Raw genomic sequence first — 13,336 nt, forward strand, 5'->3', positions numbered from 1 at the left:
ATAGATAGATAGATAGATAGATAGACAGGCAGATAGATAGATAGATAGATAGATAGATAGATAGATAGATAGATAGATAGATAGATAGGCAGATAGATAGATAGATAGATAGATAGATAGATAGATAGATAGACAGGCAGATAGATAGATAGATAGATAGATAGATAGATAGACAGACAGACAGACAGGCAGATAGACAGATAGATAGATAGATAGATAGATAGATAGATAGATAGATAGATAGATAGATAGACAGGCAGATAGATAGATAGATAGATAGATAGATAGATAGATAGATAGATAGATAGATAGATAGACAGACAGGCAGATAGACAGACAGGCAGATAGACAGATAGATAGATAGATAGATAGATAGATAGATAGATAGATAGATAGATAGATAGGCAGATAGACAGGCAGATAGACAGACAGACAGATAGATAGATAGATAGATAGATAGATAGATAGATAGATAGATAGGCAGATAGACAGACAGATAGATAGATAGATGATAGATAGATAGATAGATAGATAGGCAGATAGATAGATAGATAGATAGATAGATAGATAGATAGATAGATAGACAGACAGACAGACAGATAGATAGATAGATAGATAGATAGATAGATAGATAGATAGATAGATAGATAGATATAGATAGGCAGATAGATAGATAGATAGATAGATAGATAGACAGACAGATAGATAGATAGGCAGATAGATAGATAGATAGATAGGCAGATAGATAGATAGATAGACAGGCAGATAGATAGATAGATAGATAGATAGATAGATAGATAGATAGATAGATAGATAGATATAGATAGGCAGATAGATATATAGATAGACAGGCAGATAGACAGGCAGACAGATAGATAGATAGATAGATAGATAGATAGATAGATAGATAGATAGATAGATAGACAGGCAGATAGACAGGCAGACAGATAGATAGATAGACAGGCAGATAGATAGATAGATAGATAGATAGATAGATAGATAGATAGATAGATAGATAGATAGATAGATAGGCAGATAGATAGATAGATAGATAGATAGATAGATAGATAGATAGATAGATAGATAGACAGACAGACAAATAGATTTTTTCAAAAGTATTTACTATGGGCTTACCCTGGTGATTATCTGCATAGAGATGATAATTGAACCAATAAGAGCCTATATTATTGAATGAGATTTTATGATGAAGAAAAGAACTCCAAGCAGACGACTGAAGCACACTTGGGGTTGACAAGTGTCACCTGGATGAAGGAGTGGTCAGACAAGTAGGAAGACTAGAAAAATGCAGTCATGGGGAGAAGGAAAAGTACCCAGCAGAAGAAAATGACTGACAGTGTCAAAGGCTGTAGAGAAATAAAAAAAATAGAAAAGGCCATTAGGTTTGACAGTCAAAAGATCACTGGAAAATGAACTGATGCAAAGTGGAATGAGCAGAACCAAGAGAACATTGTACACAAGAACAGCAATGTTGTGCAATGATCCACTGTGAATAGCTTAGCTACTCAGCAATATAAGGATCCAAAACAATCTCAAAGGGCTTGTTATGAAAAATACCATCCACCTCTAAAGTCTGAATGCAGATTGAAGCAGACTTTTCTTACATTTTTTGTTATTCGTGGGGTGGGAGATTTGGTCTGCATTTTCTTTTGTAGCATGGTTGCTTTGGACATGTCTTGCATAATTGCACATGAATAGTTTATGTCCAATTGCTTGCCTTGTCAAGGAGAGGGGAGAGAATTTGGAACTTAAATTAAAAATATATAAATTCTTGTTCACATATAATTGAGAAAAAATTAAGATTAAATAAATGCTTTTTTTTTCAAAAAAGAGAGAACATTGAAGACGAGAGAGAGAGAGGTTTCTGTCAAATGTTGAGATTGGAATGTGAGAAAGGGAAGTAAAGGCCCCAGTTGTAGCCAGCTTTCTCAAGTAGCTTACCTGAAAAGAGACAGAAAATGAGCAAGGGCAGTGAGATAGGGGACTCTTTTTAAGGATAATTGAGACATGGATGTGTTTGTGGCAATAGGGAAAGACCAAGTAAGAAAGGAGAGCCTACAGATTATAGAGTGGGATTGACAGGGTCAGTCTGCTAGAGAAGACAGGTTGAACTAAGATCACTTGGCAAGGAGAAGGGCCATCTCTTTTGGGGGGGTGGGGCAGACGTGAAGGAGGACATAGTGGAGGAAAACATCTGACTGGTGTGAGATAAGTAGGAGGGAAGAAACGAGAATTCTCTGCAAATAGTCTTTTTTTTTCAACAGATAATAGTCACTAGGATCTGGATCAAGTGATAAATCTTAATAGTATAAACTTCATAGGAGGAGAGGTTGCTATAATATTGGTGGAAGGAGTCTGGAAGAGGCCATGGAAAGGAGAGCAGTGATTCTTCCACTACTACTACTAATGAACTGGAGGGAGCAGAGTAAAATGGAAAATACATGCAGTTCAGAAAAGACTAGCCAAGGATAGAGTGTAATTTGGAGGGAGCCGGGTCTCAGGGAGGACAAAAAGATGGAGTGAAAAAGAAAAAAGGTTTAAAAAGAAATCAAGTTTCTTAACTACTGAGCCCAGTGGAAGGGGCAAGTAGATCCAGAGGGGGACAAACGGGGCAGGGTGTGACTAAGGTAGGAAGGAGGAATAAGGCAGCTGGGGATGGGGATGGCAGCCAGGGCTTCACAATCACAAGAATGGAGGAGATTGATGCACTAGCAGTATACTCCATTGAGTTTAACCTTTGAGGAATGAGTTCATGCAGTAGTGCCTGGAGAAAGGTCTGCTGAGGGAGAGATGGAGGGAGGGAGGCAGGCAGGTGATTGGACTGTTCCAGGCTTTCCCTCTGTCCCATTTTGAAGTGGGAGATGATGGTGTATCCTGCAAGTCCCAGGAGGCCTGCCTTATAGAGAAGGTATGACTCTTTTCACTCTTGTCTTTGTATTCCTGGTTCAGCCTAGTGCATCACCAAGTTACTGAGCTGAATTACACGGAATCCTTTGTTGACGTTCCATCATCCTTTAATGTTAACTCTTTTCTGTTCTGCATTTTCAGGACTTACTTAATAACATTTTTGCATTTCTGTACCTTTCATACGCCGGCTTCTACTCTCTCATTCACCCACCAGACTCTATAGATGGGCTATACTGGCAAATATGTGTAAGTATATGATTTTTAAACTTCATTTCTATATGCTAAATCTGCATTTGAGTCCTTTGTGATCATAGATGTGCTCTGTCCTGTTGTAGATGTGTATTTTCTGAGAGTTACAAATAACATTTCCCCATATATCCATATATATAATTTGATCTAATTGTAGCCCTTAAAGAAGAGAGTTTGAATAATTTTAAAAAACCATTTTTCTCCTTTTCCCTCTCTTTCATATTTACCTTTTCATGTTTCTCTTGGTCTTTGTGTTTGGACATCAAACTTTCCACTTAGTTCTGGTCTTTTCCTTACAAACACTTGGAAATCTATTTTGTTGAATGCCCATACTTTCCCCTGGAAGTATATGGTCAGTTTTGATGGATAGGTGATTCTTGGTTGAAGACCCAGCTCTCTTGCCTTTCTGAATATCGTGTTCCAGGCCTTGTGGTCTTTTAGTGTTGAAGCTGCCAGGCCTTGTATGATCCTGATTGGTGCTCCTTTGTATCTGAATTTCTTCTTTTTGGCTTCTTGTAGGATTTTTTCCTTAGCTTGAAAGCTCTGGCATTTGGCAAATCCGTTTCTGGGAGTTGTTTTTTTGAGGGTTTAGTGTAGAGGGTTTTCTATGAACTCTTTCGATGTCTATTTTGCCCCCTTGTTCCAGAACTTCGGGGCAGTTTTCTAGGATGATCTCTTGTGGTATGGTGTCAAGGTTTCTGTTTATTTCTAGTTTTTCAGGTAGCCCAATGATTGTCAAATTGTCTCTCCTTCCTCTGTTTTCCTGATCTTTCACCTTGTCAGTGAGATATTTTATGCTTTCTTATATTTTATCTGTCTTTTGACTTTGCTTTGTTAATTCTTGCTGTTTTGCAAGATCATTGGTTTCCAGTTGCTCAATTCTGGTTCTTAAGGCTTGGTTTTCTGTTATAATCTTTTGGTTTTCTGCTTTAACCTTTTGGCATTCAGCTATGATTTCTTCATTTTTTGAACCATTTCCCACTTCTCTTTCCAGAAGGCTTCCATCTTTTTGATGATAAGCCCCATTTGAGACTCTTCCACGGCTTGTGGACAATTTCTGTGGTTTGTTTTTTTTTTGGTTTTGCCTTTGTTTGAGTTTTGTCCAGTATTTCCTCTGTAGCCTGGGTTTTTCCTCTGTAAAAGGTCTCAAGAGTCACAGATTTCTTTTTAGATTTTTTTTGAAGGGATTTTGAGCCTCCTGTGCATGATTAGCCATTTTTCTGGATGTTTTCCCTTCCCTCTTTAATCAGAAATCTCAGTCAGCTGGGCAGCTTCTCTGTGTATGGAGTTAGGGAGCAAGGATTTTGCCTGGTGCAGGCTTTTGATTCTCCACAGTCCTTTGCAGCTCTTCTCAGTGCCTCCCTCCCAGGGGTGCTCAGGTTCTACGCTTTCCTGCCTGGCTGAGTTTCTGGTCTAGCAACTTTCAGGGGTAAGTCTCTGGGGGGGGTCCTAGTCAGCTCCCAAGGACCCAGAAGTGTCCCCAGTTCACTCCAGGAGCACTCCTTGCTCACTCCCTGCCTCCGGCGTGGGCACTGGCTCTGGGCACCTAAGGTCTGCGCTCTCTTGCAGTTGTCTGCCTAGCTGCCTTCAGGGGTGGGTCCCCTGCTGTCCTAGTCAGCTCCCAAGGACCCAGAGGTGTCCCTTACTCACTTCAGAGGGGTCCCCCTTGCTTGTTTGTCTTGGTGTGCACTGGCTCTGGCTCTGTAGGTGGGGGTGGGGGAGGGTGGATCAGCTCGTGTTTGGGTGGAATCCCTTTCACCCTCTTATAGACTGGAAAAGCCCCAATCCCATGCACCTTCAATGCTGCACCCCACTTTACAGCTCCTCTGCTCCTCTGAAAATAATTCTTAAGGTCCTTTGGGGTAGTCCTTGTCGGTGTGTTGGGGAGAGTAAGTAAGCCACGTTTAGCTTGCCGCCATACTTACCCGTGTAGATGTGTATTTTCTAATGGGCAGTGTGATGTTACATGAATGTTTCAGCCATGTGAATGAGGTTTTCTGTGTGAGGTGGAGTTTTAAAATGAGTAAATTGGCCCAGTTTCCCCAGATCCTATCACTGACAACCACCTCTCCAAGTGGGTGTTAAGATAGTTACATGGCATCCATGCCAGAGAAGGGAAAAAAGGAAGAAACCCAGCATATAGGTCCTAAAGAGATTTTTTCTCAGCACTTTCCATTTTACTCAAAAATTTAGAAACATCTTGACCTCAGAAGTTCATAGAAACAACTCTTTGTGCCACATGAGTAGTAGAGCCTTCTGAGCTCACATTGGTCTGATCAGTCATAGTGGAACACACTGTGCATTGATGATTGTGATGGCTACAAAGGAACAAACAGAGAAACAAAACAAGATGCAAACTTCCCATGTACTGAATGTACTGTAGCTTGAGGAATTGAGAAAATATGTGATGGCTGATGAAAGGAGGCCCAGCCTCTCTTGTACCAGGTTACTTATAAACTAGAGACCCTCAATACCCCACTCCTTCTCTCTAAGAATGATTTCCCTTTTTTCCTGTCCTCTTCTAGAGCCTTCCATATTAAAAATGTCATTCAATAAATAGTTATTAAATATTTCATACCTACCAAGAGCTAGGCTCTGGGAATACGAAGACACTCCCTACCCTCAAAGAGCTTTATTCTATTGGGATTTCATGACCCATTCTAATCCAGTCAGAGCCTCACTGGGAAGTACACAGCCGTTCCCTGTCTTTTTTTTTTATTTTAATTCATTTTTTTCTTGTATATTTTACCAATAACAACAAAAAAATAACTAAACAAATGTATAGACCACAAACTCTACTTTGCTTACAATGTGTTAAAAATTAGCAAATTACATGTATGTGCTAATATAAACATCCTCTGCTTTGGAATTCTCTTTGGATTAATTTTACTTGGATATTTTTTCTCTTGATTTTGTGGCTGTGATTTTTAAACATGTAATCATAGCATGTATTATTCCAAAGAGATTTATTAAAGGATAGTATTGATAACAAGCTAAAGATGGAAGTGATTCAGTGGGCCTCCAAAGTTATGCCCAGACAGGAGTGATGCAGTGGCAGCTCCAAAGATGGCTTCTTCATTCCCCATTTTGGCAAAGAAAAGTCTCATCTCTTACATGTGTTAGATATGCTCCCTCCTTTGGAGGGGCTCCAGGATCCTGACTGGTGGGCAACCTCTGATTCCAGGCCTGCCCTTTGGGATCTTGGACTACGATAAGTGGTTGACCTTTCAATTTTTCAAGGTTGGCTGTTGAGGAGAATATAGAAGGTCTTATCTATGACCCTAAGCACTATGATGCCATTGGGGCTCGGCCAGACTCTTGTCTATGAAGTTATAATTGGGGGCACAGGAATAAACCTCGCCTTTTTTGAAGTTTTTTGAACTGGTTTTCAAGGCAAAACAAAATAAAAAGGAAGCCATTAAAACTACTCAGGCAAACAGAAGAGTAGATAATATGGCCATGAGTCTTGCAAGGGGGTTCAGAATTATCAGGAGTATGGCCTTGGGACATTTTCTGAAGTGAGAACCAAAAACCTTCAAAGAGAGGTGCTTAGAGCTTCGCTCCCTAAGATTCTACACTCTAAAGGATAACTCTTATTCTATAAGGTAAGAGAAATACACTTCTAATACACAAGGATCTTACATGAGGAGAAAACGCCTTAAAAATAAAGTGATATACTGGGTTTAGTTGAAGTGGAACCAAGATGGTAGAGTAGCAGGAAAAATTACCAACCAAGCTCTACCCTACAATTGCTCCACACAGATAAAACGCATCAAACCACATCCTGATTAGGAAATCCAAGAAAATGTGAATCATTTGTTTGCCCATATCAATAAAGGGCGACAGAGAAGGACAGGATCTATTCAAGCACAAGGAGAGGCTGTGCACCAGGGCCACAAGGAGTCTCAGGTCCAGTAACACCTCAGGATTTCATTTGGTACAGTTCTGTCACTTACTGAGAAGTTTGGGTCAGAGATCCAGGGCAAACTGAAGAGGGGACTTGCATCTACTGCTAGTATTCCAGGGTGAGGAGTGACCCTTAGCTCCTTAATTCCTTAGTGCCCTAGATTGTGTATTAATCAAGGAACAAGTTTGGAAGCAAGCAGCAACTGCATGATTCTGACCCCAGGAGTAGAGGCTGGAGTAGCCTCCAGCTCACTCTGAAATCTGCAGTGGAATAACCAAGGCAGAATTCCTAGACCAAAGGAGAACCTGCAGTTCTTTCATGATGAAACTGCAAGATTTCTCAGATGTCTAAAAGTGGCTGAGTCTAACCGTAGTCCTCTGAACCCCCCTGAATGGGATAAGATCACAAATATGTTGGTCAAACCCAAATCCAGGTCAAGAACTTGTAGAACTCAAACCAGAGAAACAGCAATAAGATTTTGTCCTGAATCAGACCCCTTCAGGAGCTCTTGAAAGCTGTCAGGTCCCTGAGTTGTCTGAGATCTTGGAATAACACAAGACTCAAAACCCAAGAAAGCAGCTGCCACACTCTAGAAGACACAAGCTTGGCCCAGATATTACTTCTAGAGGTGAGCATTGACTATTCTTAAAAGTACTAAATCTGGAAGTAGACTAGAATAATGAACAAACAGAAAACTAAACCCTACCATTAAAAAAAAAAACTATTACATTGACAAGGACACTCAAGAAAAAAAAAACAAAGCAAAAGAGAATGTCTTCCAAATATCTATTTAAAAACACAGCTTGGGTACAAGTTCAGTTAAAATTTCCAAATGTAATTAAATAATTTTTTTAATTTTTAAAAAAGGTTTTAAATTGTTTATGAATGTAATGAGGGTGCTAAAAGAAATGGTGGGAAAGGACATTAGAGCTATGGGGAAAAAAATTAGATACAGAATTAACAAGAGATTAAGGCACAAGAGGTACAAAAACACCTTGCCCATGCAACACATTCCTTAAAAAGTAGAAAGGACATAATGGAAGATGACTTCTGAGACAGCAAAAATGACAAAAACAAAGTTAAAAGACCAAGAGAGAGAGAGAGAAAGGGGGGGGGGGAAGGGAGGGAGAGGGAGAGACAGAGACAGAGACAGGGACAGAGACAGACAGAGACAGACAGAGAGAGAGAGAGAGAGAGAGAGAGAGAGAGAGAGAGAGAGAGAGAGAGAGAGAGAGAGAGAGAATAAGGTATTTCATAGCAAACTGACCTGGAAAATAAATAATAGGCAGCTAGGCATTAAGTGCATAGAGTTCACTGGACCATCTGAGGAAGATAGGGGTTCATATCCAGCCTCAGACATTTACTGTCTGACTCTGGAATATATGGAGGCTGCAGGGCAGACTAGCACCTCTGGTGTGAGAGTTTGCTGAGCCTTTTTCAGGGCTGCTTATCCACCTCTGGTGTCCACCTTTGATCTACCTCTTACGTGTGGCTTCTCTAAGCTGGAGCATGCCCAGAGACCAAACCCAGTAAAACTCTCTCAGCAGACAGGCTAAAGCAGGCTGAAGATAACTGATGGTCCTTGAACCCATCAATAACTGAGGGGGATGAGAAGCCTTCCCTTGGTGGAATGGTAAGATAAAAACAACTTGTTCCAATGTTCAATGATGGCTAAAGCAGGCACCATAGAGGACCCAGAGCTTAGTCAGATACCAAAAATTCCAAGGTCATCTGCTCTATCCTGACTTTTGTCTTGCCACTGAACTTCAGTGCCTGAAAAAGTCTCTCTGGCTGAAGACTTCATGTCACTCTCCCACTCTTAGATCCAATTCATTCACAAGTGAAGACTTCATCCAGTGATGTCACTGGTCCTCTTTGAAACAAAACAAACAGTGTCTCTGTGCAAGTCACTTAGCCTGTGTCTGTTTCAGTTTCCTCATTTGTAAAATGGAGATGATAGCACCTATCTCCCAGAATTGTTGTGAGGACCAGTTGAGATAATATTTGTAAAGTGCTTAGCACAATTCCTGGCACATAGTAAATGCTTTAAATTTTATTTCCTTCCAACCTAATTTAATAATCATTAGACTATCTGAAAGCCCTTAACTGAAAAAAAAAAGAACCTAGACATCCTATTTCAAGAAATCATGAAATCTTAAAACTCTCTGCATTTCTTAGAATGTCTGAGGGCAGAGTAACAATAAAAAGAATCAGCCACTCACCTTCCAAAAGAAAGCTAAAATTAAAATTCCCAGGAACATCAATGTCAATTCCAGGGCTTCTGGAGTAAAGGGAGAAAATCCTATAAGCAACCAGAAAGATACAATTTAAATACTGAATACCTACAGTCAGGTTGATACGAGATTTAGTAATCACCTCTTTGAATAAAGCAGTTAGCTTGGAATGTGATATTTCAAAAGGCAAAGGATAGAGATTTACAACCAAGAAGAAAAGTATAATCTATACAGAGGAAAATAGATCTTTGATGAAATGGAAGACTTCCAAGCATTCCTAATGAAAAGACCAAAGTTAATGGAAATTTTGAAGGGCAAACACAAGAGTCATAAGAATATAAAAAAGGCAAACTAGAGCATAAATGTTATTCTAAGCAAGGACAAAAGCTCTAACTAAATAATATTACATTCTAATATAAGGAGATGGCACATGAGTCTCCCCAGAATCCTAACTTCAAGGTTATAGAGAGAGTCCAAACTAATTTGAGATCCAAGGAATGGTTCTTTTTTATTATTATCTTAATAGAAGAATACAGAAGTAGAGAGAAGAAAAATATACTATAGGAAGGGAAAGGAAAAAAATTATCCCACATATAGAGTACAAAAGTAGATTTCAATACAAACAAGGAAGATTGAGTAAGGGAAGCAGATGACATAACTCTGAACTGGATAGTCCTAAGCAAAGTAAAACCAAAAATTCTAAAGATGTATAAAAGTACTTATAAGAGCTCTTTTTGTGATGGAAAAAAAAATAGAAACTGGGAGAATGTCACTTAGTTGAGGAATGGTTGAGTAAGTTATGTATTATATGAATGTGATGGAATACCATTTTGCTGTAAGGAATAATGTAGGGGATGGTTTCAGAAAAGATCTGGGAAAATTTATATGAATTGGTACAAAGTGAAATGAGCAGAACCAGGAGAATAATTTACACTGTATCAACAGTATTGTAAAGATAATCAACTGTGAAAGATTTAGTAACTCTGATCAACAAAATGAACCATAATTCTAAGACTCATGATGAAAATTGCTCTCTACCTTCAAGTAGGGAACTGATATTCTCAGAGTATGAAGTAAAGCATTGTTTTCCTCTTTTTATTTTCTGGAACATGCCTAATGTGGAAATTTGTTTAGCATGACTTCAGTAATGATTTTTATATTTCCTGTCTTCTCAGTAGGTGAGGAAGGGAGTGTGGGGATGGAAAGAATCTGGAACTAAAAATACAATAAAATGGAATTTTTTTAAATGAAGGAGGAAAGAATACATATTCACATAGTACAGAAAGACATTTCACTGCATAAGGAAGTAGGAATAAAGAGAGGAAAAAAAGAAAAAGATTATAAGAGGGAAGAAAAACCAAGGGAGGAATTAGTTCCAGGCAAAAACAAAACAAAATGCAAAGATGTATAAAATACTTATAGCAACTCATTTTGTGGTGGCAAAGAATTGAAAATTGATGGGTTGCCCCTTGATTTGGGAATGGCTGAGCAAGTTACAGTGTATAGACGTAATAGAATATAATTGTACTATAAGACATTATAAAAAAGAAGACTTCAGAGAAACCTGGCAAGGCTTATTTGAACTGAGGTAGAGTGAAACGAGAAGAACTAGGAAAACAATTTATACAGTAACGACAATATCAAAGACAAAATACTTTGAAAGACTTGGAATTAACCCAATGACCAACCAGGATACCAGAAGAATCACCATGAAATGTACTACTTGCCTCCTGATAGAGAGCCAATAGTTTCCAAGTGCAGACTGAGATATATTTTGGGGAGAGGGGCATGGCCAATGTGGGAAATTTTGGCATCATATAACTAATCTCCACCAACAAGGAGTAGCTTGGAACCACAGGTTATCCTCATGAGGAAATTTGAACAAGCAAAGTGACCTGCTCCATGTCACACTATGTCCAAGTGGTTATGTCACAACTGGACTATGTCAAAGAATTGGAACCCAGGTTTCCAATGTTCTTTCCACTGATAAGTGAAGAAATGGACTGATGAGTAAAGAAATTCACCTCAGATGAGGCCACCTGAAAGCATGTGAATGTATTTCAAGCCTCCAATCTATGCTGAAGAGCCCATTATCACTAACTGGTACCTTCCAACCTTCCCTTCTCCAGATAGTTGATCCCCTCCCGTTATAGTTCCACCTGGTCCTCCCAACAACACTGTTGTGAGCTTAGGTAGGGCATAGATGATCTTCCTGATTTCATTCAGGTGAATAGCAGACCTAGAGGACTTGGAAGACTTGCCCAAAGTCACATAAGGAGGATGTTAAGGCAGGAGATCCATGGGAATAACCAAGCCAATAACATGGGCAGACCACTTGACCTTTCTGGATCTATCTTGGTTTATTTTTTCTGGGTTTATTTTAAACTTTAAACTTCAAGGACAAATATTAAATGGGGAGAGATCATAGAGGATAGGGTTTATAGGGAGAAGGGACCTCAGACTCATCTGGCCCAACTCCCTCATTTTATACATGAGGAAACTGAAGCCCCCAGAAGCTTCGTGGTCACAAAGCTAATCAATAACAGATCCAGGAGTTGAAACTAGATTCTATCTCCAGAACTTGAACTCTCTCTACTAGATCCATTGAGGCCATGTTTGGAGAGGAGCAGTAGCAATAGGTAACATTTATTCTGGAGGAGGGGAGCTCCCCATACCTGGTACGGTGCAAACAGGCTAGATGACCACTCAGTGTAACTTGCATTTTTTCTTTGTTGTTCAGTTTCAGTCATATCCAACACCCATTTGGAGTTTTCATGGCAAAAATACTGGAGTGGTTTGCCATTTTCCTCTCCAAACTCACACAACAGTAACATTTACAACCACTTTCCTCACATACTCTAACAAGGGTTGGAATCAGGATTCAAACTCAGTATTCTAACCACCAAACCAGAAGAAAACGATTTAGAAGAATAGAAGAGAGGAGGAGGAGTGAAGACTAAAGGATTGGGGGTGGCTGGGTGGCTCAGTGGATTGAAAGCCAGGGTTCCAATCTGGTTCCAATCCTCAGACACTTCCTGTGAGTGTGACTCTGGGAAAGTCGCTTCATCTCCATTGCCTAGCCTTTTACCACACTTCTGCTTTGGAACTAGTACCCAGTATTGATTCTAAGATGGAAGGTAAGAGTTTCAAAAATGGCATAAGGAACTACAACAGTTTTGGGGAGCTGATGGGCTTATATGCTTCTGAATGTCAAGAAATGGGAGGGACAATGCATCAGTGCTGATGGGAATGGCCAAAATTATGACTGTACTCTCTTTGCAGGTAGTCATACTTTTTGTGGCCCTCTTGTGTCTAATAGATGTCATTTTACAAACCTGGCGGCTTAGCTTTCGAAAGTTAAAATCTGGAATTAGGAAGTCTATCAGAAAGTGACTCGTCTCCTCCAACCAGGAGCCAGAGGACTCTGCACACTTAAAATCTCATAGAAAACACAGATATTTATCTCTTCTCTTTTTACAAAGAACATCTTTTCCTCTGAAATCCCCATTTTGCCATGTTCATGGCAAAATGTTTTCCCTCCAAAATAAAGATTATATGGAAGTCTTTTTTTCAGAGGAATGTCAATTTTAACTTTACTGGAGTTCTCTGCTAAAAACTTGACATACTGGGGAGTAACCCAGGGTTCTTGGAGACTAAGGCAGCAGAGTTCAAGTTCATCTTGTGTTTAATAAATGATCCATGACTGATTGACTATCTCTTGAAGGTCCTACCAGATTGGGAAGCTCTTGAATATGGGCTTGGTAACAGGCCATTATCTGTCATCAAAACACATGCCCAACTGCTTGGAAGGGCTTGACACCAGGTTAGGTTCAGAATAAGAGATCTTTGGTTCACAGCAATTCTTCAAGAGCAATTCCTGACCCAAAGATGTCATGAGCTGGGCCACTGGAGGGAGGCCTAAACTCATGGAATCACAGATCCTTCAAGAACTAATACCAAATTTCAAAATTACTCAATTGGAGGGATTCTTTGGTTTCTTACAGATTTTGTATTGGATTAT

General features: G+C 39.6%; 2 protein-coding genes across 2 annotated transcripts in view; one reads left to right on the forward strand and one right to left on the reverse strand.

The window, feature by feature from the left end:
• Nucleotides 1–8,890, reverse strand: part of TK2 (thymidine kinase 2) — a 110,313-nt gene extending 101,423 nt beyond the window's left edge. Inside the window, exon 1 of the mRNA XM_007477102.3 lies at nt 8,568–8,890. The gene's annotated coding sequence lies outside the window, so the exon portion shown is untranslated. The remainder of the gene's footprint in view (nt 1–8,567) is intronic.
• LOC103103278 (chemokine-like factor) overlaps nt 1–12,888 on the forward strand; it is a 46,107-nt gene extending 33,219 nt beyond the window's left edge. Inside the window, exons 5-6 of the mRNA XM_056800303.1 lie at nt 3,067–3,171; nt 12,598–12,888. Of these exons, the coding sequence (XP_056656281.1) occupies nt 3,067–3,171; nt 12,598–12,708 (216 nt within the window). The 3' untranslated portion in view covers nt 12,709–12,888. The remainder of the gene's footprint in view (nt 1–3,066; nt 3,172–12,597) is intronic.
• Nucleotides 12,889–13,336: the final 448 nt, after the last annotated feature.

Source organism: Monodelphis domestica, chromosome 1 (assembly GCF_027887165.1).
Source record: "Monodelphis domestica isolate mMonDom1 chromosome 1, mMonDom1.pri, whole genome shotgun sequence".
Lineage (NCBI taxonomy): Eukaryota > Metazoa > Chordata > Mammalia > Didelphimorphia > Didelphidae > Monodelphis > Monodelphis domestica.